Source organism: Stigmatopora nigra, chromosome 15, assembly GCF_051989575.1.
Source record: "Stigmatopora nigra isolate UIUO_SnigA chromosome 15, RoL_Snig_1.1, whole genome shotgun sequence".
In the NCBI taxonomy this organism is placed as follows: domain Eukaryota; kingdom Metazoa; phylum Chordata; class Actinopteri; order Syngnathiformes; family Syngnathidae; genus Stigmatopora; species Stigmatopora nigra.
In genome coordinates this window covers 12,467,501-12,492,463 of record NC_135522.1, presented here as the reverse complement: position 1 = coordinate 12,492,463, position 24,963 = coordinate 12,467,501, and the positions used below count along the sequence as shown (strand labels likewise).

Sequence of the window (24,963 nt, the reverse complement as noted above, 5' to 3'; positions counted from 1 at the left end):
TAGACCAGTCCGCATCTCATTGTTAATCAGCGAATGAATATGCATTTTTGTTATACTATAACCGGGCAAACGCGGGTTTGGACAATGTCTTTTCAATCCTCCGCTTGGGACATCAACACTCAGCGGGCTTATTCTTTGGGAAGGAGACCCGGAGCTCTGTATGAATCAATTTGAATGGAAAAAATCATGTGGATTAACTCGCTCAACCTTGGTTTGTCTCCTCCGATGCTGAACACACTCCATTGTTAGATGGGATAAGACAGAGTTAAGGAATTGGAGTAAGGTGCTAAATTTATAGTCTAACAATTTTGGTGACCCAGTCCGTGAGTCGGTTGCGTAGACAAATAGGGGTTAAGGCCAATAACCCCGTTCGTGAACCAAGGAAGGAGACTGCGTATGTAGACATATGGGTTGAGGCCAGCCGCGGACTCCGAAACACGTCGGCAAACGTGGAGTCGCGGTCATCGAAACACGCCGGCGAACGTGGAAGTAAGGAAAAGTTAAACACGTCGGTGAACGTGGATTTAGGGAAAGGTTCGAAACACGTCGGCGAACATGAGAACACGTCGGCGAGCGGGGAATTAGGGAAAGTTTAGAAACACGTCGGCGAACGTGAGAGCTTTCTCTTGGGACTTCTCTGACGGTGCCTGATCAACTAAAAGGTGAGCAGAATACCTATTACTGAAATGTTAAAATTCTGTTATTGGATTTTTAAATTATGGAGAAGTCACTATAGAAATGTGATATCGGGAATAAGATTCCGAAAGGGTGGAATAGGAGACGGTTGTATGCAAGAGACCCGTACTTTCTAGTACAAAAATCGGGCAAACTTATTTTTTTAGAGTAGAACTGTGGTTTATATGACAGGTATTTGATCAGGGGATATTTCCTTGATTCTATGTCTGGACTGGGGGATTCCAGAACGGTCATTTTGAGATGGCGGAAACGTTCGCATGAAAACAAAGGAATAAGAGATTACGAAAAAGGTTGTATGCAGAAGACCTGGTGCTAAACAGTGCAAAAAAATTCTGCAACCTTATTTTTTAATTCTTTAGCAGGGAAACGACTGGGTCCACAGATGTTTGATTCCTAGGGTTGATTCTAATAAAAATTCAAATTCCAGGAATTGAACACACTAAAATCCCTAAATTCATCCGGTGACTTGTGATGATTGAATTGGTGAAAATGCAAGGAGAGAGAGAAAGGATGTGAGAGTGCGTGTGAGTGTGAATGTGTATATGTATGTGTATATATGTATATGTATGTATATATGTATGTGTATATATGTATATGTATGTATATATGTATGTGTATATATGTATATGTATGTATAGGCTTTTTTTTCAGCTACTTCCAGGTTATGAAGCCTCAAATAGTTCCAAACATAACTTTGACGAGGAGAGGACCCATTCATTTGTATGGCTGGTTGTTCAGTATAGTCAGAGATATGTTGATTAAAAACCCACCTTATTTTGAATTTTCAACTGTATATCTTTTCATATATATATATATATATATATATATATATATATATATATATATATATATATATATATATATATATATATATATATATATATATATATATATATATATATATATATATATATATATATATATATATATATATATATATATATATATATATATATATATATATATATATATATATATATATATATATATATATATATATATATATATATATATATATATATATATATATATGGTTTCTTAAGTATGTATAAGTACCACTGTATAGTTGAAGCCAGCTTACATATACTGCAAAAACACACATTTTATTTATTTTCTCTATGTTGCAAGTCAATTCGCACTAAACTGCTTGTTTCAGGTCAATCAGGATAAGTGAAATCATAACTTGTTTAATGTCACAATAAATGGGAGAGCAAATTTCTTCTATAATTATTTTTGAATTAAAAAAATTAAATTGCAAGGTCTGCTTGTGTAGGAACCTGTTTCAACTTTTTTACTTCCTGTTCCATTTCCATCTCCCGAGGCTTTGCATTGGGCTCATAAGAACCCTTTCCCTTTCCAGGATGCTCCCCTTCCATCCTAAACAATTGCAAGTAGTCCAGTTCTCTGCGGAGGTCATCGATCAGCTGTAGGTGGAGGTTAAAGTAGCATGAATAGCTGAAATGTCTGTAGGCATTTTTTTCCTTTAGATGCTTCAATTACCTCTTGCATAGCCTCCTTTTCCTTATGAAACTCACGGCGGTTGTGCCAAAGTTTGTCAATTACCTTCCTATATAGATCCATTTCATCTTTTAGCCTCAGGCTTGTATCCTCTAGCTTGTCCATCTTATTCTGCTTCTCCTAAATAAATCAGCAAAATATTACCAAAAAAGATCACATGAAACATTTTTGCAGAAATGTAAGTACAGCATGGGGATTTGTGGAATGGTAGCTACATTTGTGGCACATATTCCACTGAAATTGTGCATATGTCTGCAGTTTACACCTACAAATTAAAATAAGTTCTTTGTGTACTTACTAATAATTTCCACTCCAGAAATACAGCAAGTAATGGTTAGAAAGACCACTGATACAACACAGCCTTAGGTTGCCATGGCAACGCCATATTCAGATCTCTCTCAGTTTCCGCGTGTACGGCATGTATTCTGCTTGGTTCAAAGGTGTGCAACAATGAGCAGAGCAACTGTACTAAAACTTTACTATCAAAATTTGTGTAGCTCTCTTACGACAACAGTCATTCCTGTTTGCCGGGAATTTGCGGAACTCCCCTTTTTATGCTTTTTTTTCAGCTACTTCCAGGTTATGAAGCCTCAAATAGTTCTAAACATAACTGACGAGGAGAGGACCCATTCATTTGAATGGCTGGTTGTTCAGTATAGTCAGAGTTATGTTGATTAAAAACCCACCTTATTTTGAATTTTCAACTGTATATCTTTTCAGAGGGTCTTTATGATGTACATAGTGAGCTTTATTTTTATTACATGGTGTAATTATATATAATGTATAGATAAAATAGTTCTAACTTGGTAAACCAGTGATTTGTGCCTATTTTATTAATTGACTCTGCTAACTGGGAAGGAAACTCCAGGGAATTGCTCACTCTTTTAAATAACACACTCTTTCAATTGCCCCTAGCTATAGGTGTGAGTGTACATGGTTGTCCGTGTCCTTGTGCCCTGCGATCGGCTGGCCACGGACTCAGGGTGTTGTCCCCTGCCTATGGCCCAGAGTAAGCTGGGATAGGCTCCAGCACCCCCTGCGACCCGGATGAGGATTAAGCGGTTCAGAAATTGAATGAGATACTACAATGAGATTGAAAAATCTTTACACACAACTTCAACTCCATTCAATATGCAACTTATAGCCAAAATAAAGCGTACAAAATGTTAGATCTGAAATACAACTTGAGGAACAAGTTAAGAAAGAGCGAGATCAATTTAATAGGAAATAGGTTTATTACCAGACTCCAGCATGGGGAGAGAGCTCAAACAGCTGTAAACACGCTCACAGTCTGTCGTCCTTGCAATTCTCTCACCGAATGCTGAGTGGGTCAGTCTTTATATAGGAAGAGAGGGTAATATTTCTAAGACAGCGATGTAGGACAGAGTTTATGTAAACAAAACTTATATGGTTAGACATTTGCAAGTTTAAGTTGTATGCAAACATGATATTTTTATAGCTCACAAACTGCCGCAGCCTATCTTTTATTGCGCGATTTGAACAAACAATTACAAAGCAGGTTGGCCACATCGCACAATACAGGCAAACAATTGCAAAACTGGTTAGCCAGTCTATCTTACATTTCACGATGCAAACAAACAATTGTAAAGCGAGTTTAGCCACAAGGCGCAACATGAACAAACTATTATTAAGCCAATTGGCCAGTCTATCCCTTACAAAACCTGAAGCCTGAGAACTTGCGTGACCAGACGTTTCGTCGATAACCGTTTGGTCGCCGAGAGTTTAGTGTTGAAACCAGCTCTCAAAAATGTAATCATGAGAGAGAGTTTAATATCTAAATATCTACTGTTGAAACCAGCTCTCAAAATTATAACCATGAGCAAATTTTGACAGTTTAAAGTTGAAACCAACTATCAAAATTGTAATCATGAGAGAGTTTAATATCTAAATATCTACTGTTGAAACCAGCTCTCAAAATTATAATCGTGAGAGAGTAAGTTTAATATCTATTCATCTAATGTCAAAATGTCAATAGGAGCACTCATTTAGCACAAATGATTCATTTGGAGTTTGGCACCGTGCATTTCAACGTAGAATGTCAGTCGCCCATCCAAAATTATGTCGTCTTATAAATAAACTCAAATTAGAGCAGAATGACTGGGAAATAACAATACAACAGGCTTCATGCGGTATTATGCCCAGACACACCAAAAAGAAATACGCACCTGATAATGAGCGGTTGAAAAAGCTCTCGGAGGATTATGACAACCCTACAAGCCATTGCATATATTTTGCAAGTTTTACTGGTGTTGGGTTTAATAAAAACTCCTATCTGTGAATTCTGTTTGTACATAATTTATACGTTTGTATTTGCATTTTTTGTACCAAATTTGTAAGTTTGTATCCGTCATTTTTGTACAGAATTTGTAAAAATGTGTATTTGTCATTTTTTTACAGAATTTGTAAAAGTGTGTATTTGTAATTTTTGTACAGAATTTGTCAATTTTACTGCTAAAATTTGTAAGTTTTTCTAATTAAAAAAAAACACCATCTGTGAATTTGCTTTGTCTTCTGTTTAATAAATTAATTTTACTTATTGCCTTTTATTTTAATGTCAAAGTTCCAGGCTAAAAGTATGCTGAGACTTTTATTTGTTTGATAAAAATGACCATCTAAAGTATTTCAACATTGCAAGTTCTCCCAGAGAGAATGTAGGTTCATTGGACACCTATGGCAGTCAATGGCAGCAGCCGATGTGTTAAATGAGTGCTCTTATTGATATTTTGATATTAGATATTTAGATATTAAACACACTCTCCTCTCTTATGATTACAATTTTGAGAGCTGGTTTCAACAGTAGATATTTGGATATTAAACTTTCTCTCTCATGATTATAATTTTTAGAGCTGGTTTCAACAGTAGATGTTTCAATATTAAACTCACAGTCTCTCTCATGACTACAATTTTGAGAGCTCATTTCAACAGTAGATATTAAGATATTAAAGTCACTCTCTCTCTCCCTCTCTCTCTCTCTCTCTCTCTCTCTCTCTCTCTCTCTCTCTCTCTCTCTCTCTCTCTCTCTCTCATGATTACAATTTTGAGAGCTGGTTTCAACAGTAAACTCACTGTCATAATTTGAACCCATTCTACCAAACGTCCGGGCGACCAAACGTCCGGCGACCAAACGTCCGGAGACCAAACGCCCGGCGACCAAACGCCCGGCGACCAAACGTCCGGCGACCAAACGTCTGGCGACCAAACGTCCGGCGACCAAACGTCCGGCGGCCAAACGTCCCAGTACCGAGAACTTGGGTTATCTCCACCTTCACACAGGAAAAAGACCAATATATTTAAATATTAATTTGTACCAGTATAAAGTTGGTAACAGTGGCAAAATTCAGTAAACCATAATAACGTTGGAAGAATGAAGGGACCTGCCATGACATGATTAGTTATGAACAATACGCAGATGAAGGAGTAACACCTCAATGCCGCTATAAATCCGGAGCGGGACAAAAGTGCCAGGAGAAGAAGCAATGCTTCAAACCATCCATTCAACCTATTGTTATGGGGAAAGTGAGATCCCTCCCCCGATAAGGTGGAAGACCTGTCGGCGCTTGCCGGGCCGGAAACGCAGTCGAGCGGTTGTACCCTGCTGCTGTTGTTTCTTCAGCTCCAGACTAAGGAACTGTGCGGATAAGCTTGGAAGAGTGACTCTGCATATTTTCAACCTCGGTCACAGTTTGCAGAAGTTTCCCATCTAGTGGAAGACTTCCTGTGTATGGTTCTAGTTTTATCGAACTCTACAATGTCTTTTTCTTGTGTCTGTATCCATTTTTGCTACTGTAACCAAGATGGCGCTGCTCGAGTGGCAGCTCCGATAGCTCCGTCCGTTCTTGCACATTTTGTCTTTTTTTTATTGCATTTTGGTATTTCTTAATGATTGGCCATATCCTTTGCTTTGCTTTGTACTTTGTGTTTCTTGCTTTGTTGTTCTGCAGCCTTTGTGACCACCCGTCGCATGGCTTGGTTTCTTTGTGCTATTCCTAGATGTTTTTGGAGCAGTTCAACCAAGCCTCTGCTGTCATTCATGCAGGATCAGTTGGAAGCAGTGGACGATAGAAAAAGGCAACGGTCCAGAAGAAGCATTCCATCATTGTTATGGTAGCGTGAGATCTCTCCCAGGTTAGATGGAGGAACTGCCAGTGCTTGCTGGGCTGCTTGTGTGCTTTGAAGCCCACCAGCCTCTCTGCTGCTGCTGATTTGTTGTTGTTCTTGTTGTTGTTAGGCCACCCAGGCGCCTAGGGGTTACCCTCAGCCGCGCTAGAACTGCCACTGGAACGCGGATTAGTTCATCCGGGGGGTAGCCGGAGGTGTGGGGCAGTTGAATATCTCCGTCTGAATGAAAAACGTAGGGCGCTACGTTCCTGGTTTGCAGCTCAGGGTGTTTTTTGTTGGATTCGAAGGCCGCGATGGGCGGCCTCTCAGGAGACACCTCGTGAAGGTTCCAACTTTGTCCCCCTGCTGCTGCTGATTGTTGTTGTTGTTGTTAGGCCACCCAGGCGCCTAGGGGTTACCCTCAGCCGCGCTAGAGCTGCCACTGGAACGCGGATTAGTTCATCCGGGGGGTAGCCGGAGGTGTGGGGCAGTCGAATATCTCCGGCTGGATGAAACACGTAGGGTGCCACGTTCCTGGTTGGCAGCTCTGGGTGGTATTTGTTGGATTCGAAGGCCGCGAAGGGCGGCCTCTCAGGAGACACCACGTGAAGGTTCCAACTTTGTCTCCCTGCTGCTGCTGATTGTTGTTGTTGTTGTTGTTAGGCCACCCAGGCGCCTAGGGGTTACCCTCAGCCGCGCTAGAGCTGCCACTGGAACGCGGATTAGTTCATCCGGGGGGTAGCCGGAGGTGTGGGGCAGTCGAATATCTCCGTCTGGATGAAAAACGTAGGGCGCTACGTTCCTGGTTTGCAGCTCAGGGTGTTTTTTGTTGGATTCGAAGGCCGCGATGGGCGGCCTCTCAGGAGACACCTCGTGAAGGTTCCAACTTTGTCCCCCTGCTGCTGCTGATTGTTGTTGTTGTTGTTAGGCCACCCAGGCGCCTAGGGGTTACCCTCAGCCGCGCTAGAGCTGCCACTGGAACGCGGATTAGTTCATCCGGGGGGTAGCCGGAGGTGTGGGGCAGTCGAATATCTCCGGCTGGATAAAACACGTAGGGTGCCACGTTCCTGGTTGGCAGCTCTGGGTGGTATTTGTTGGATTCGAAGGCCGCGAAGGGCGGCCTCTCAGGAGACACCACGTGAAGGTTCCAACTTTGTCTCCCTGCTGCTGCTGATTAGGTGTTAGCACAGTTTAGGAGGATCTAGGCAAGGAAGATCATCTTTAAAACCTACAGACTGCTGAGGGACTGTGGTAACCTCAGTCTCAGTCTGCAGAAGGTCCCCACCTTGTGGACTTCCTGTGTGGCTTCAGTTTTTTAACTAGGTCTACAATATCTTGTGTGTCTTGTGTCTGCCTTGCTACTTCAACCAGGAAATTTCCCGAAAAAGAATGAAATAAAGTTCTGAGCAAACCTAACCTAACCTAATGAGATTTAAAGCTTCACCCCAAAGTACACAAATAACAACAACAACAAACTAACAAATAAACAATCAATAAATAATACCAAATAATTAATACATAAAAAATCAATACACAAAATCATAATTAGTCAATACCATAAATAAGTAGTGAAGTGCACAAATGACAACAAACAAATAAGCAAACAGATAAGTCATCAATAAATAATAATTTTAAAAAAGAATAAATAAATAGTCAGCATAATCTATGAGTAGGAGTAAACATACTGAATACATTTTAGTTAAAATAATCAAAAAGTAGTAGTCAACATAATAAGTCATAGTCAACATAAGCCCCAGTGAGTCATCACCTTATCATGGTAGTGGGGATTGTGTGTGCCAGTAATCCTTGGAGCTATATTGTCTGGGGCCTTGTGCCCCTGGTAGGGTCAGCCATGTTCTGATGACCAGAGAATGAATGGCTCAAAAGACCTCTTATGAAAAGAAAGTCTATTGAACGCTGTTTTCCCTCACCCCGACGTGTGTAATCAGGGCCCCACTCTGGAGCCAGGCCTGGAGGAGGGGCACAATGGGGAAAACCTGATGGCTGGGGGTACACCTATGGAGCCCGGCTTTGAGCAGATATAGCTGAATTCCTGTTTGGTTTGGGACATGGGTGCCAGGGACATTTTTTGTGCAGTTTGGGGCAATGCAGCGACTCACTAGATTTCCTAGCTCTACAATATGCAAGGGCATTAAATGCAGTTGTGAATGTTTTTTTACTCTGCGAAAAGACCTATTCATCTGCCAAATTTGGTGAAAATTTGGGCGAGTTAATTTTTCCCAAAAAGATGATTTAGAGGCATTTTATCTTAAGAAGAACAATAGGGCCCTTCACACTGAAGGTTGCTTTGGCCCTAATTAAGACCCACATTCACCAACCAGGTGGGGGCCTCCTAAATTGGTGGCCAGCCAATCGTAGGGCACAAGGAGACGGACAAATATTCACTCTGACACTCACACCTATCTACAGGCAATTTACAGTGTTCAACCAGCCTACATTGTGTGTTTTTGGCATGTTGGAAACCAGAGAACCAGAGTAAGCCCATGAAAGCCCAAGGAGAGCATGCAAAGTCCACAAAGGAAGTTCGGCCTAAAAGTGGGATTGAACTCTTGACTTCAGAACTATGAGCCCATCGGACCCTTATGGGGTTCAGTTTTGTATAATAGTGCATGCTACAGAATTATATTGAAACAAAAAAAAATGAAGATTCACTGTATGTCTTGACGAGGCTTTGAAAGAGGCTTTAAATACTCTGAAGACATTTAAAACTTTTAAAATCTTCTCATATTTACCCATTTAGCATAGTGTTACTCACCCTCGTCTTTCAAAAGTGCACATTTCATCAGAAAAGCAACAACTCAGCAAGAGTAATCTCAAAGGACAAGGAAGTTTTCAATGTTTTGTTGGGGTTTTGGTTGGTGGAGTGTGTTTTCCTCCAACTGAGACTGGGACTTTTTGGACGATTGCTTGAGGGGCCAGCCCACTGCTTATATGCGTCTGGCCGGGACGACCGCCTGATTAAGAAGGAGTTTTTTTGTTTTTTGATATTCAGGGGGTTGTTTGTTCACTGTGGAGAGTGTGCCAGGGCTCCTCTGGGGCCCAGCCGCTCTTCCTTTTTCTTGGTGAAGATTTTTGTTTGGGATGTCTGGGATCCGTCCCCCGTGGCATGTTTTGTTGGGGTTTTTGTTAGAGGGGTGTCTTTTCCTTGTCTGTCCTGTTTTTTGAGTTCCACCTGCTGTTTTACCGGCTCTCATTCCCTTGTGTGACCCAGGTGTTCGTGATTACCATCAACCACTGTCTGTGTATTTAAACTCCATGTTTGTGTGCGTCGGCGTGGAAGTACATTTCTGTTTTGGTTATGTTTGCCTGTTGTCGGTGTGCATCCAATTTTTGTCCTCCCCAGTTTTTAATTTTGTTTTTTCCCCAGATTTTATGGTTTGTTCTTGTACTTATTTTTCCATTAAAACCTTAAGTTCTACACCAGCACTTCCTGTTTGTTGCCTGCTTACTGCTCCCCTCCGCAGCTGAGGCTGATCATAACAGAAGTAGTTCCTCCAAAACTACAAAATTGTACTTCTGTGTTAAATGTTTGAGTATTTTTACATATATTGAATGTTTCTCCACTGGCAACATATGATTGATAAAATACAAAACAATGTGACCTAATGTTGCAGGCTGCAGGCAAGGAGGGAGAAGGATGTTGTAACGACTGCACATGCCCGAATATTTTTTAATCAACATAATCGTCACTAAAAAAAACAGTATACAAACAAATTCCAGGGGAAAGGCAATGGAACAATGAAAGTACAAAAGCAAACTTACAGGGGGAAACAAGGCGTGTACGGCATGAGGAGAAAAACTATGAATTGTACACGGGCAATGGGTAGGAAAACGAAACAGACAATCCGACAAGCGCACACAATGACAATGGGGTTCAACGAGACGTTTTGGCGAGACAATGAGAAGCAGGTGTGTGACATGAGAGGCAGGGATTGACTGAGACACATAAGGGCAGATCACAGCAGGTAAAATAAATGGGCAGTACCAAGAAAAAGTCACACAGGGAAAGAACCAAGATAAATCCAAAACTCAAAATATACTCCAGAAGAACGCAAACCTCACAGTGAGAGCCTTTTTTTCAGTGATTTGGCCTTTCTTGAGGCGAGGCGCACTGCCAACACCAATGCAAAGATTTGGCCCAGTATTGGGGCATTACAGATTCTACTTGTTATGATCACGTCGCGTAGCGCGACGCGACCGGGGGAAGGTTTACTAAGATGCGGAGACGCCGAAGGAAAAGGGAGGGCGTTCCGTTGCATTTGTTTCCATGGTTTAATTAACTGGCAAAAACGTAACATAAATTACTTGGGCTTGAAACAATTTACTATGACAGAACTGAAACATGATATCCCACGCTGCAGCGTGGCGTCAAGTGACGTAAATATGACAACAAGGAACAAATCCGGGGAACCAATCAGTCGATCTGACGACGATCAACACAACCCATAATCCTTAAATATTCAAGGAAAAGATAATCACATAATTGCCACAGCTGATAACAATAATGACATCACGCCAGGAGGGGCAACCGAGCCACTCCTGACAGTACCTCCGCTCTAAGGGACGGATCCCAGACGTTCCAAGTTCAATTCTAAAATGAGAAACGAGAAACAAGCAGGGAGGGCGAGTGGGAGCCCTAGCATTGTCCGGGGGTCGTCCACACCAACCCATGAACAGACGAAGGAGAGGTCGGTCCGGCGGGCGTCCGTGCCAGCCATAAACAAGACGAGGCAGTGGTTGGTCCGGCAGGCGTCCGCGCCGGCAAAGAACGAGACGCGGCAGTGGTCGGTCCGGCGGAAGTCCACGGCGGCCGATGACGGGGTGTAAGCGTGGCCGGTCAGGCGGGCGTCCTTTAAGTCTTGGCCAAGCCGCCTGACTTTAGGAGACACCAGAACTTTAGTACGGTCGGGCACCTTACCCTGGTTGCTCGGGGGGTCGCCAACTCCCTCGTGCCGGGATGCCGGAGCATTCCCTCTCTCGACGTCGCCGGCCCTGTCTTCCAGGGGCACCGGCGCATTGCCACTCTCAACGTTGCCGGCCCCGTCTTCGAGGGGCGCCGGCGCATTGCCACTCTCGACGTCGCCAGTCCCGTCTTCCAGGGGCGCCAGCGCATTGCCACTCTCGACGCCGCCGGCCCCGTCTTCCACGGGCGCCGGTCCATTGCCAATCTCGATGTCGCCGGCCCCGTCATCCAGGGGCGCCAGAGCATTGTCGCCACTTCTGGGCAGGCAGGTGCTGAGCAGAGCGGTGCTGGGGAGAGCGGTGCTCGGGAGAGCGGTGCTCGGGAGAGCGGTGCTCGGGAGAGCGGTGCTCGGGAGAGCGGTGCTCGGGAGAGCGGTGCTCGGGAGAGCGGTGCTCGGGAGAGCGGTGCTCGGGAGAGCGGTGCTCGGGAGAGCGGTGCTCGGGAGAGCGGTGCTCGGGAGAGCGGTGCTCGGGAGAGCGGTGCTCGGCAGAGCGGTGCTCGGGAGAGCGGTGCTCGGCAGAGCGGTGCTCGGCAGAGCGGTGCTCGGCAGAGCGGTGCTCGGCAGAGCGGTGCTCGGCAGAGCGGTGCTCGGCAGAGCGGTGCTCGGCAGAGCGGTGCTCGGCAGAGCGGTGCTCGGCAGAGCGGTGCTCGGCAGAGCGGTGCTCGGCAGAGCGGTGCTCGGCAGAGCGGTGCTCGGCAGAGCGGTGCTCGGCAGAGCGGTGCTCGGCAGAGCGGTGCTCGGCAGAGCGGTGCTCGGCAGAGCGGTGCTCGGCAGAGCGGTGCTCGGCAGAGCGGTGCTCGGCAGAGCGGTGCTCGGCAGAGCGGTGCTCGGCAGAGCGGTGCTCGGCAGAGCGGTGCTCGGCAGAGCGGTGCTCGGCAGAGCGGTGCTCGGCAGAGCGGTGCTACGCAGAGCGGTGCTACGCAGAGCGGTGCTACGCAGAGCGGTGCTACGCAGAGCGGTGCTCGGCAGAGCGGTGCTACGCAGAGCGGTGCTACGCAGAGCGGTGCTCGGCAGAGCGGTGCTACGCTGAGCGGTGCCCTGGCAGAGCGGTGCTCGGCAGAGCGGTGCTCGGCAGAGCGGTGCTCGGCAGAGCGGTGCTCGGCAGAGCGGTGCTCGGGAGAGCGGTGCTCGGGAGAGCGGTGCTCGGCAGAGCGGTGCTCGGCAGAGCGGTGCTCGGCAGAGCGGTGCTCGGCAGAGCGGTGCTCGGCAGGGCGGTGCTCGGCAGGGCGGTGCTCGGCAGGGCGGTGCTCGGCAGGGCGGTGCTCGGCAGGGCGGTGCTCGGCAGGGCGGTGCTCGGCAGGGCGGTGCTCGGCAGGGCGGTGCTCGGCAGGGCGGTGCTCGGCAGGGCGGTGCTCGGCAGAGCGGTGCAGGGCGGTGCTCGGCAGAGCGGTGCTCGTCAGGGCGGTGCTTGTCAGGGCGGTGCTTGGCAGAGCGGTTCTAGAAAGGCCGTCCGTCACCGGAGGCCTGGTTCGTGGCTTCGGCACGGGTGCGACTGGCGGCCCAGTGGCAACGGGAGTACTTTGCGTGGCCTCGGCACGGGAGCTTGGGGCACGGCGAGGTCGGCCGAGTATCCTGGGGAAACTGGAACGGCAAGGTCGGCCGAGTATCTTGGAGCAACTGGAATAGCGAGGTCGGCCGAGTATCTTGGGGCAACTGGAACGGCGTGGTCGGCCGAGTAACTTGGGGCACTTGGAAGGGCGTGGTCGGCCGAGTAACTTGGGGCACTTGAAAGGGTGTGGTCGGCCGAGTAACTTTGGGCACTTGGAAAGGCGTGGTCGTCCGAGGAGCTTGGACGGGCGAGGTCGGGCGAGGAGTTTGGACGGGCAAGGAGCTTAGACGGGCGAGGAGCTTGGATGGGCGAGGAGCTTGGATGGGCGAGGAGCTTGGACGGGTGAGAAGCTTGGACGGGCGAGGTCGGGCGAGGAGCTTGGACAGGCAAGGAGCTTCGACGGGCGAGGAGCTTGGATGGGCGAGGAGCTAGGACGGGAGAGAAGCTTGGACGGGCGAGGTCGGGCGAGGAGCTTGTCCAGGCACTCCTACCGCTTCGCTCTACGGCGTGTCGCTCGGCGCCTCCTCCGGGAGGATTGCACAGCACCCCCGCCATCACGTGGTGGCCCATAATGGGTGGCCAGCCTACTAGGAGTGAAATGCGGACCTAACTCTCCTACCAGCCGAGACTCCTCTCGGGCAAAGATGGCCTGTGGGCCCCACACCACGGTGTGTTCATTATAAAATCCCTAAACGATTTTGAGGGGTGTCTCATACACTCCAAGTAGTCGGGTGTCTTCGAGGTGGATGGTTGGCGTCGACGAGCGCGTCGGCCCGATGGTCGGATCGATCTGCTATGATCACGTCGCGTAGCCTGACGCGACCAGGGGAAGGCTTACCCAGATGCGGAGACGCCGAAGGAAAAGGGACGCTGTTCCGTTGCATTTGTTTCCATGGTTTAATTAACTGGCAAAAATATAACATATACCACTTGGGCTTGAAACAACTTACTATGACAGAACTGAAACATGATATCCCACGATGCAGCGTGACAACGAGGAAAAAATCAGCGGAACAAATCAACGACGATCAACACAACCCATAATCCTTAAATAGCCAAGGAAAAGATAATCACATAATTGCAACAGCTGATAACAATAATGACATCACACCAGGAGGGCCAACCGAGCCACTCCTGACACTACTACCTGTGTAATAATACAGTGTGTAGGAGTGTAAAAAATGAGAACATGCCTCGATCTCCTCTTATTCTCACCTGGTCCAGTTTTTCTGCCTGAGACTTGAGTCTATACACATTTGTCTTCATTTCTCCATTTTCGTCCTCCAACTGCTGTATCCTATGATGGTAAAAAAAAAAGCCAGTTAATTGCAATACGTGTGATTGATTTTAACACAAAAACATGGGCTGTGATATTATAATAACAAATAATTTATGAAGATAACCCTATGAGCAGGAGGCCGAGTCCGTTGGGGAGGTGTAAGGGATCTGGCCGCAAGTGAAGGAATTAAAATTTATGTATGAAGAAGTGCAGACCCGGAACATGGTTTTTAAGTCTTTATTTGCTGCCAGAGAGGTGGAATCAAATTTAAGGTGAAATAGAAATGGACAAATGGAACCAACATCAAAACACCTTAAAAAAATCAGAACACCATTTAACTAAATGCCAAACAATCCACTGCTTGGACACACTTGGATTGAATTGGATAACTTCATTCATTACGTATTCGGGAAAAGTCATTGTCACAGTAGCAAGAGGGTGGAAATGCAGATACAGGAAAGACATTTTACACATAAATAGATAGAAAGAAACCAAGCCAGGTGGGGCCTAGTCGGAAAGGCTGCAGAACAACACAGCAAAATGCACAAAGTACAAAGCAAAGCAAAGTATATGGGATTATTAAGAATCATTAAATCAAATCATTAAGACAGAAAAGCAGCAAAAACACAAAACGAGCAAGAGCGGACGGAGCTACCACTACCGGCTGCCACTTGAGCGGCGCCATCTTGTTTGCAGTCGCAAAAATGAATATAGACTCAAGAAAAAGACCATGTAGAGTTGGATAAAACTGGAACCACACACAGGAAGTCTTCCACAAGATGGGAACTTCTGCAGACTCTGACCGAGGTTGAAAATATGCAGAGTCACTCTTCCAAGCTTACTCGCACAGTTCCTCTGTAGTCTAGAGCTGAAGAATCAACAGTAGCAGAGTAGAACCCCTGACTCCGTTTCCGGCTTGGTAGGGGACAGCTCTTCCATTTTATCCCTTAATGGTTGGTCTGAAGCGTCGCTTCTTCTCCCGGCACTTTCGTCGAGCTCTCAATTTCCTGAGGCATTGAGGTGTTGCTCCCTCTGCTGTGTATTGTTCATATGTGTATGACATGGCTGAATGGTTAAAAAATAGAAGTAGCAAAAAGAAGCCAGGCTAACAGAACAAAGAAAGTTGTAAAAACATTAAAGTAAAAACTATAAAGGACAAAGTAAGTAAAAAGGAATGTATTAAGAAATATTAAAATGTAATAAAAAAGATATGAAGGCGAAAAACAAACAAGAGTGGACAGAGCTACTGCCTCCGGCTGCCGCGTGAGGGCGGCATCTTTGACAAAAAAGTATGTACATGCAAAGGCCACCGCCCTTGCTTTTCCCGGATTCAGCCGATCGATCCTGTCTGTGTAACATGCGGCAAGCTAGCGATATTGCGGCGTCGGGGATTTGCGGGTGTAACCACGTTTCCGTGAAGACAAAAATGTTGCAGTTCCTGACAAAGCTGTTGGTAGTAAGCTGAAGTTCCAAATCATCCATTTTGTGGGTGATGGATCTGCCGTTGGTCAAGAATATACTCGGAAGCGGTGCTCTGTGCGGTTGTTTAGGGTTTCTTTCCCTTCTCCACCTCCGTCGTTCTCTGAGTGGGCTGACTATCCACGGAGGTTGGTCTCGAGATGTCCTCGGGGATATTGTAGGTTTGTTGGTAATTCGTTGTGATGAATATATCACATCTCCTACCGAGAGTAATTAAATCCTGGGGACTGCGGAAAAAGTTTCCCTCGCAGATGTTCGTAAATAACGATAAGATTGAGAAAACAAAACACCAAATTGGAGATTAAAGAGCCACTGCACCCGTGCGCGCCGCCATCTTGCAGAGATGGAAGAGACCTCAGATCAGTTCAAGGCAGAAACACAAAATTCAGCCATTTTCCAAACGTGGCCGGGGCAGGAAAATAAGGAAGGTCATCATGCCTCATCGTTGCTTGAGAAAGTGATGCACTGGAAAGGAACACCCATATCCACACGCAGATGTAGATACTTATGATGATCAAGCGACAAGCCTACCGTTAGGACTAGCTTGTTATTGTTTTTCCATTGCCTTTTCCCTCTGTTCTGATGTTCATTTCCCTACTCTGTTTGTCCCTCCTGCCAAGCTGTTGCGCTCGCGCGGCTGTGGGTCATTTAAAATTAGTTCCTGTTTTTTCTATTTAAAACCCCACTCATTATTGTGTCATTTGTTTGAATCGTCTGCTTCACTTCCCTTGTCATGTCACTGCGTGAGCTCATTCCTTGATTGCCCGTGTTTTCCCTCGTTAGGTTTAGTTTTGTGATCTGATTCCTAGGCCTTTGCTATTTTCTAGGATCACGCCTAAGTTATTAAAGTTTTGGTATGGGTATATATGGGTATGGGTAACTTTGCCCCGACGTCTCCCCAAAGACGTATCAGAACGATCCAACCAGCATGGACCCAGCTGGAAGCCAATGACGCTCGCGCCGACGCTGTCGCTGACGACAACAATCCAGTTCCCACTCCCCCGATTATTGGCCCCTTCTATCACTCCCTCTCTCCTGGCTACTCTGCCGACTAGGAGGTAGTCCTAGACTCGGCCCCTGTTGCTCACCGTGGCTATCTGAATTCGGACTTCGGCTGTTAATTTTCTCAACGAAGAGAGAAACCTCAGCCTCCATCACCTCTAGTTTAGCTATCTGGATTTGGACTCAGACTTTTCTGAATGCAAGGAAGGTCAAGAGCTAATTGATTTGTGGGCTGGAGATTCGGACTCTTACTGTGCATCCTTCAGCCGAGTGTAAGTGTCGAAGAACATGATGTCGGGGAAGTTTTAGAATACAGGTTTAAACAAACCCCACACAAACAATGTAATTTAACATACATGAATGTAATATAAGAAAACTGAAAAGTAAATATTCTGTCAATAAGGATATTATCTGCACCATAAGGCACAACTAAACGACTTTATAGCAAAAGCCAGTGATGCGTCTTATGATTGGTGCGCCTTTCATACTGACATTAGTTAATCATTAAATGAAATTCGCTTCAGCACAGCTCCATCTAGTTAATGTATAACACAACCACAACTAATATTCCATCTAGTGGATGTATAATACAGCCCCCTACTGCTACCTAATGGGATTATTATGGCTCAAAGTGAGCAGCTGTTCAAAGCATTAGCAATTTGTTTTTATCTTACCTGTTAAAAAGAAAATCTATCTCTCTGTTCCTGTCCCTCTCCATCTTGGAGTAAACATCAGAATGTCTCTTTGACTCTTCCTCGAGGTTCTGATCTCCCCTGGTCTCAATATCTTTCATTTGCTCCTCTAGTTCATGCACACTGCAAAAAAACAAATACAAATTATGTTGTGTGATGTTTCTAAAAAAAATACGTTGAGTAATAAGGTACTTATTAGTCCTGAAATTCTGATGAACTCTCAGTTCAGGGACAAAACTATATCTTATTAATCACAGATTTGTCAGCAGCACCAACATTAATCATAGTTTAGCAGAAGTCGGGGATTAAATAAAAGTCTTAGAATACTTTTGGCCCGGAACTTTGACATTAAAATAAAAGGCAATAAGTAAAATTATTTTCATTAAAAGTTGTATAAAAAGAGGACAAGCAAATTCACGGATGGTGTTTTTATGAAATCAGTAAAACTTACAAAAGAAAATTCACAGATGGTGTTTTTATTAAAACAGTAAAACTAACAAATTATAAACAATGGCTTGTAGGTACTGTACTTTGTTTGCAGTTATTTTATTTTAATGTCAAAGTTCCAGGCTAACAGTAAGACTTTTACATGCGATGTAATTTATCAAAGCTGGGGATTGAAATATAAGAAAAAAGAGACAATTGAAGGTGAACATTTATTAAGACATGTTACATTATTATTAGACATATTATTATTCCACTAAAGAGACCTGTCTTTAAATGGAGAGTGATGAGCGGTAGGGGAAATGAATGAGGTCTTTGATTTTTACGATAATTTGGACAACGCCCTGCTCCCGCTTGCCCTGCTCCTGCTCACCCCGGCTCCTGCTCCCCTACTACGGACAACTGCCGGAACAGCCACTCCCTCGTCACATCAAGGCCCGCCGGCGCGGACACCTGCCGGACAGGCCACTCCCACGCCTCGTCAAGGACGGGCGTGGATGACCACCGGGCCGGCCACTCCCACGCCACATACATGGCCGGTCGAGACGACCGCCAGACGGATTTTCGGAAGCCCACCATGCCCTCCCCACCTGGATATTTTTTCTGTTGTTACGGTTTTGGTCTGTGGTTTTTGGGACGTCTGGGATCCGTCCCTTAGAGGGGGGTACTGTTAGTTTTAGGTCGGTATTATTTCATTGTTTTCTCTCTGTGTTCTTATTTTCGCTTCCCGAATCTCTTTTGCTCCTGCTTTCTTGACGTTCCGCTCGCGCAGCTGCATGTCATTCAGAATTTGTTCCTAATTTGTCTGTTTGAACCCAAACAATTATTTTGCCATTGTCAGATTGTCTGCTTTGTTTTGTACCATAACAAGTTGCCAAGCTATGCTCCCTGTTCCATGTTCCTTGTTTCCCCATGTCTTCCCGTCAGGTGTGATTCCCTGTTTTGATTTCTAAATTGTTGCTATTTTCTAAAGATCCTGCCTAAGTTTTTAAAGTTTTCATTCCAGTACTACTTCCCTCTCCTTGCCTGATTACCTGGGTCCTTGGGTCCTGCTCTGTGTTTCCTTGCCATGACGTCGACAAAAGACGAAACACTTAAAAATGTTGGGGTCCATCATGTTGATTGCAGCTGTTATTAAATCATTCATCATAGGGCATTCATCATCATGGGGCGCCGTTCAAAGCGGCTGCTTGTTGCAATAGCTCCCTAAACCCTCACTCGAATTCTGTGTTTGTACAGCTTTTTTACGGATTTTTATCCTTTATTTTATGTTTTTATTGTCTCTTAAGACTTTAGTTGTTACTTCACTTTATATATTATATTCGATACTTTAATGTTTTGGGACTTTACTTTCAAGACTCTACTCCAAGACTCAAGCTGTGCGAGAGGCAGTCTTTGATCTACTAGTTTAGTCCATCTTTTCAAATTCAAATTTCAAAATTTTGGAGACTATTTTTGACCCACCCAGCCATGCCTACGCTGCTTTACACGAGGGATCAACTGTTAGCGCTACGCAACACCGGGATTCCCCTGGACTTGGACCTCCCCGCTGAGTTAAAGAGGAAGAGAAGAGGATGCAGAGCCGGACGAAAGTGTCAGGAGAAAAAGCGACGCTTCAGACCCAGCATTCCATCTATTATAATGGGGAACGTAAGATCTCTCCCCAACAAGATGGAAGAGCTAACGGCGCTGACCAAACAACAAGGACAATATCGGAGCGCCTGCATTATCTGCTTCACGGAGACCTGGCTGGATGAGCGAATACCAGACTCTCTAATCTCCTTGGATGGCTTTCAGCTGGTGAGGGCGGACAGGGACCCTGAGGAGAGCGGTAGGAAGAAAGGTGGGGGACTAGCTGTCTTTATTAACAGTAGATGGTGCAGTCCTGGGCATATTACTGTGAAGGAGCAATTTTCCACTCGAAATATCGAGCTAGTAGCTGTTAGCATCAGGCCGTTTTACATCCCCCGCGAGTTCTCGCACGTCATCATAATAACTGTGTATATACCTCCCTCGGCCGATGCGGCAGTGGCTCGTGAGCTCCTCCACACTACTCTGTCCCGGCTACAGACGTCACACCCCCAGTCTCTCCTTCTTATCTCCGGTGATTTTAACCATGCTCCCTTGACTTTGACTCTCCCCACCTTCACTCAGTATGTGAAGTGCTGCACCAGGGAACAAAAAACTCTGGACCTGCTGTATGCCAACACAAAGGAGGCATACAGCTCAGCCCCCCTTCCCCCACTGGGCCGCTCAGACCACAACCTGGTCCATCTGATCCCCACCTACATCCCTATGGTGAGGAAAATAAAACCTACCACGAGGATCATACAAAGATGGACCGAGGAGACCAGCATGGTACTGAGGGACTGTTTTGAGACAACCGACTGGGAGGTGCTGTGCAAACCACATGGGGAAGACATCGACAGCTTGACCCACTGCATCACAGATTACATCAACTTCTGTGTGGAGAACATCGTACCCTCCAAGAAGGTCCGTTGTTACTCCAACAATAAGCCGTGGGTCACCAGGGATCTAAGGGCCCTCCTGAACAAGAAGAAGAGGGCTTTTAGGTCTGGGGAGAAGGAGAGTCTCAAAACGGTCCAGAAGGAGCTGAAGAGAGGGATAAGGAGGGGAAAGACCAGCTACAGGAGAAGGCTAGAGAAGCAACTCCAAAGAGGCAACACCAAAGAGGTCTGGAGGAGCTTGAGGACCATCTCGGGCCATGGAGGCAACAGTGGGAGAGGCCCGGAGTCCGGAGACGGGGAGTGGGCCAACGAACTGAATCAGTTCTTTAACAGATTCAGCCCTGCCCCTGCTCCCCTGACCCCCCAGACCAGAAGCAACTCTACCCCCTCGTTCTCCTCTTCCTCCCCCTCTTCCTCCCCCTCTTCCACCGGTCTCTGCATCACTGTCGATCAGGTGACAAAACAACTAAAGAAGATCGAGGCAAGGAAGGCTACCGGTCCGGACGGCCTCAGCTCCAGACTACTGAGAGAGTGTGCGGATCAGCTTGGCACAGTGATTCTGCATATTTTCAACCTCAGCCTCAGTCTGCAGAAGGTCCCAACCTTGTGGAAAACTTCCTGCGTGGTCCCAGTCCCAAAGACTGCGAACCCCAGGGAGCCAAACCACTTAAGGCCGGTAGCACTAACCTCTCACGTGATCAAGACACTGGAGAGGATCATCCTCAACCACCTGAGCCCCCTGATGAATGCAGAGCTGGACCCTCTGCAGTTTGCCTATCGTCCAGGCATTGGTGTGGAAGATGCTACCACCTACCTGATGCACAGGTCTCTTTCACACCTGGAGAACTCGGGAAGCACGGTGAGAATGATGTTTTTTGACCTCTCCAGCGCATTCAACACCATTCAGCCGTTCCTTCTGAGAGGGAAACTGGAGGTGGCTGGAGTAAGGAACCACCTAGCTGCATGGATCATCGACTTCCTCACCAACAGACCACAATATGTGAGACTCCAGGACTGTACGTCTGATGTGGTAACTTGCAGCACGGGGGCCCCACAAGGCACAGTGCTTTCCCCACTCCTCTTCTCCCTCTACACGTCAGACTTTAAACATAATACAGACACCTGCCACCTCCAGAAATTCTCCGATGACACCGCCATTGTTGGACGAGTGACTGACGGGAACGACCTGGAGTACAGGGGAGTCATCACAGCCTTTGTCGACTGGTGTAGGCAAAACCACCTGCACATCAACACCAGTAAGACAAAGGAAATGGTCGTTGACTTTCGGAGGACACCTCAACAGACCACTCAGGTGAACATCCAGGGTAAAGACATTGAAATCGTGGAGAACTTGAAGTACCTGGGTGTTCACCTCAACAGCAAACTAGACTGGTCCACAAACATAGATGCCCTGTACAGAAGGGGCCAGAGCCGCCTCTACCTGTTGAGGAGCCTACGGTCCTTTGGTGTGTGCAGGTCACTGTTGAGGACCGTCTATGACACTGTGGTGGCATCTACTGTGTTTTATGCAGTGGTCTGTTGGGGAAGTGGGAGCACGGAGAGGGACAGGAACAGGCTGAACAAGCTGATCAGGAGGGCCAGCTCTGTTCTGGGCTGTCCTTTGGACTCTGTGGAGGAAGTGGGAGAGCTGAGGATGCTGACCAGGATGAGGTCCATCATGGACAGCACCTCCCACCCCCTGCACGAGTCGGTGGAGTCCCTTCGAAGCTCCTTTAGCAGTAGACTGCGGTACCCTCACTGCAGGAAGGAGCGCTTCCGCAGATCCTTCCTCCCATCAGCCGTCAGGCTCTTTAACTCAAAAAAGGCTGTGGGTTAGGACCTTCCGAATTTCGGATACAGTGTAGATGTGCTTGTATATATATGTATGTGTATGTATATATATATCTCACCAACACAGTTACCTATTTATATATTTATTCATGTATTTATTTATTAACTTACTATTAAGTACCCATTTGTGTATAATGCCTTTCCTATTCCTGCATCCTCACCCTCTTCCTATTGCAACAAAGAAATTTTCCCGATTACAGGATGAATAAAGTTATCCAATCCAATGTCATTAATATTAACTGAAGGTAGAGGAGGATAAACTTTAACCTAGCCCCAAAACAAAGTTATATACAGTGGTACATCTACACACGAGCAGCTCTACCGACGATATGCTCGAGATACGAGGAAAATTTAGAGCAAATAATTAGCTCCAGACACAAGAAAAAATTTGAGATGCGAGAAAGCCAGGTGGCCATGACATGAGAGGCTGTTTATCATTGTAGCGTACTCTTTTTTGCCGCATCTCTTTTTTGCTGCATCTCTCTTTTGCTGCATCTCTTTTTTGCAAAAAATATATCAATGATAGTCAGTGCATAATACAGAGTGAACAACAATGGATCCAAAGCAGAGTGGTGCAAAGAAAAGGCGAACGTTGACAATCAACATTAAGCGCAAAATAATTGAAAAATATGAGTGGTGTACGTGTCACCGAGCTTAGTCGGCAATACGAGAGGAATATGTCAACCATAAACACCATCCTGAAGCAAAAAGACACAATTAAGGAGAAGAGGCCTTCCAAAGGACGAACTATAATTTCCCGCCGGCGCAGTGACATTCATGACGAGCTGGAGAACCTTCTTTTATTGTGGATAACAGATAAACAGTTAGCAGGAGACAGCGTGACCGAGTCAACTATATGTCAAAAAGCCAGTGGAATTTACATGGATTTGATAACACCGAAAGGATCTGAAAAGGGGGAGCCTTCAATACCTTCAGAACCCTTGAAAGCGAATCATGGCTGGTTTGAATTTTTTTTTAAAAGATCTGGAATACACTCAGTAATCAGACACGGGGAACAAGCAAGATCCAATTCGAAAGCCGTGGTGGAATTTATCAAGACATTTGCTTCGATTATCCCCCAACAAGTGTTAAACTTCGAAGAAACTGGTCTTTTTTGGAAGATGCCCAGGTGGACATTCATCGTGGAATAGGAAAAGGGACTACCAGGGCATAAACCTATGAAGGACCGCTTAACTCCAGCTTTGTGTGCCAATGCCAGCAGTGACTGTAAAATTAAGCCGCTGCTGCTGTACAATGCGGAGAACCCACATGCTTTCAAGAGACAAAACATCTTGAAAGAAAACCTACTTGGATTACACGTCATTTATTAACAGGATAGGTTAATTTGTGCTTTGGTCCGGCCGTCAAAACGTATTTGACAGAAAAGCCTGATAATGAAATGTCTCCTGATCACCCTCCTGGTCTCGAAGACGAAATTGTGGATAAATATGAATTCATCAAGGTCCTCTATTTGAACATTTGTTGCAGGAACTCAGTAACGAGGAGGAGGTGCAAGAGGGGGATCGCTGGCTACAAAGGATATGAAAGACATCCTAGCCAAGTGGCAAAAGTTTTCTGATTTTGTAGAGAAGAGGCACCTCGACAATCTGGCAAGTGGTCGCAACGAGCAAGCCTTGTGATACGTACTCTACTCTCATATTTTTGATTAATTTTGCGCTTAATATTGATTGTCAACGTTCGCCTTTTCTTTGCAAAACTCTTCATTCTACTTGTTTGCTTTCTCCGTGTTGGCTGGCCATCTACAATGGGCCACCACGTGGCGGCTGGTGTGCTGTGCCGTCCTCCCGGAGGAGGCGGCGAGCGCCGCGTCGCAGGGAGAAGCGGAAGGAGGGCCTGGATGCTCGAGCCCCTGAACAATATCTTTGCTCGACCTCGCCCCTCCAAGTTCCTCGCTCGACCTCGCCCGTCCAAGTTTCTCGCTTGACCTCGCCCGTCCAAGATCCTCGCTCGTCCTCGCCCGTCCAGACGCCTCGCCAAGTTCCTGCCTGCCTAGTTGCTGCCCATCTAGTTCGTGCCTGCCTAGTTCCTGCCCGCCTAGTTCCTGCCCACCTAGTTCCTGCCCACCTAGTTCCGGCCCGCCTAGTTCCTGCCCGCCTAGTTCCTGCCCGCCTAGTTGCTGCCCACCTGGTTCCTGCCCGCCTAGTTCCTGCCCGCCTAGTTCCTGCCCGCCTAGTTCCTGCCCGCCTAGTTCCTGCCCGCCTAGTTCCTGGCCACCTAGTTCCTGCCCGCCTAGTTCCTGCCCGCCTAGTTCGTGTCTGCCTAGTTCCACCCGGTTTCAGCCAGCCCGGTTTCAGCCTGCCCAGTTCCTGGGGGCCCGGTTACCGCCTGCCCAGCTCTTGCCCGCCAAGCTCTTGCCTGCCTGTAAAGGCAGAGAAGCTGGAATCAATCTGTTGACTACTTCCTGAGTTTGTAATTAAACACCAATTAGTTCTATTATCATTGTTGGATCGTCTCCTGCAAACTCCTACATATTCCTGGATATCACTGCGTAGGTTCATGAGCCATGCAGCCACGCTACCTTCCTCCTCGATACCACGCGTTCTCCTGTTTTCGGTTTGGTTTCATTTTCCGTTTCACAAGTCCTTGTTTTTAAGATCCATTCTAAGTTATTAAGGTTGTTGCTTTGAAGATAATTGCCTCTCCTCATCCTGCCTACCCGCAAATGGGTCAAAATCCATTCCTGATCGCGCCACGACGACGCGGCGCGATCATAGCAGTTGTGGCCAAAAGTTTATATACACTTGTGAAGAACGTAATGCCAAGGCTCTCTTGAGTTTCCAGTTATTTCTACAACTCTGATATTTCTCTGATAAAGTGATTGGAACAGAAACTTTTATGTCACAAAAAACATTCATGAAGT

General features: G+C 46.3%; 1 protein-coding gene across 4 annotated transcripts in view; it reads right to left on the bottom strand.

Annotated features, from left to right (window-relative positions):
* Positions 1-24,963, bottom strand: part of LOC144208554 (rab11 family-interacting protein 4A-like) — a 56,645-nt gene that overhangs the window by 5,658 nt on the left and 26,024 nt on the right. For 3 of the 4 annotated variants that reach the window (XM_077734470.1, XM_077734472.1, XM_077734469.1), the window contains exons 9-12: positions 17,302-17,442; positions 14,083-14,164; positions 2,197-2,334; positions 1,974-2,120 (exon numbers count right to left, since the gene is read on the bottom strand). In XM_077734470.1, coding sequence (XP_077590596.1) covers positions 1,974-2,120; positions 2,197-2,334; positions 14,083-14,164; positions 17,302-17,442 — 508 coding nt within the window. The remainder of the gene's footprint in view (positions 1-1,973; positions 2,121-2,196; positions 2,335-14,082; positions 14,165-17,301; positions 17,443-24,963) is intronic. The other variant, XM_077734473.1, reaches the window with a different exon arrangement.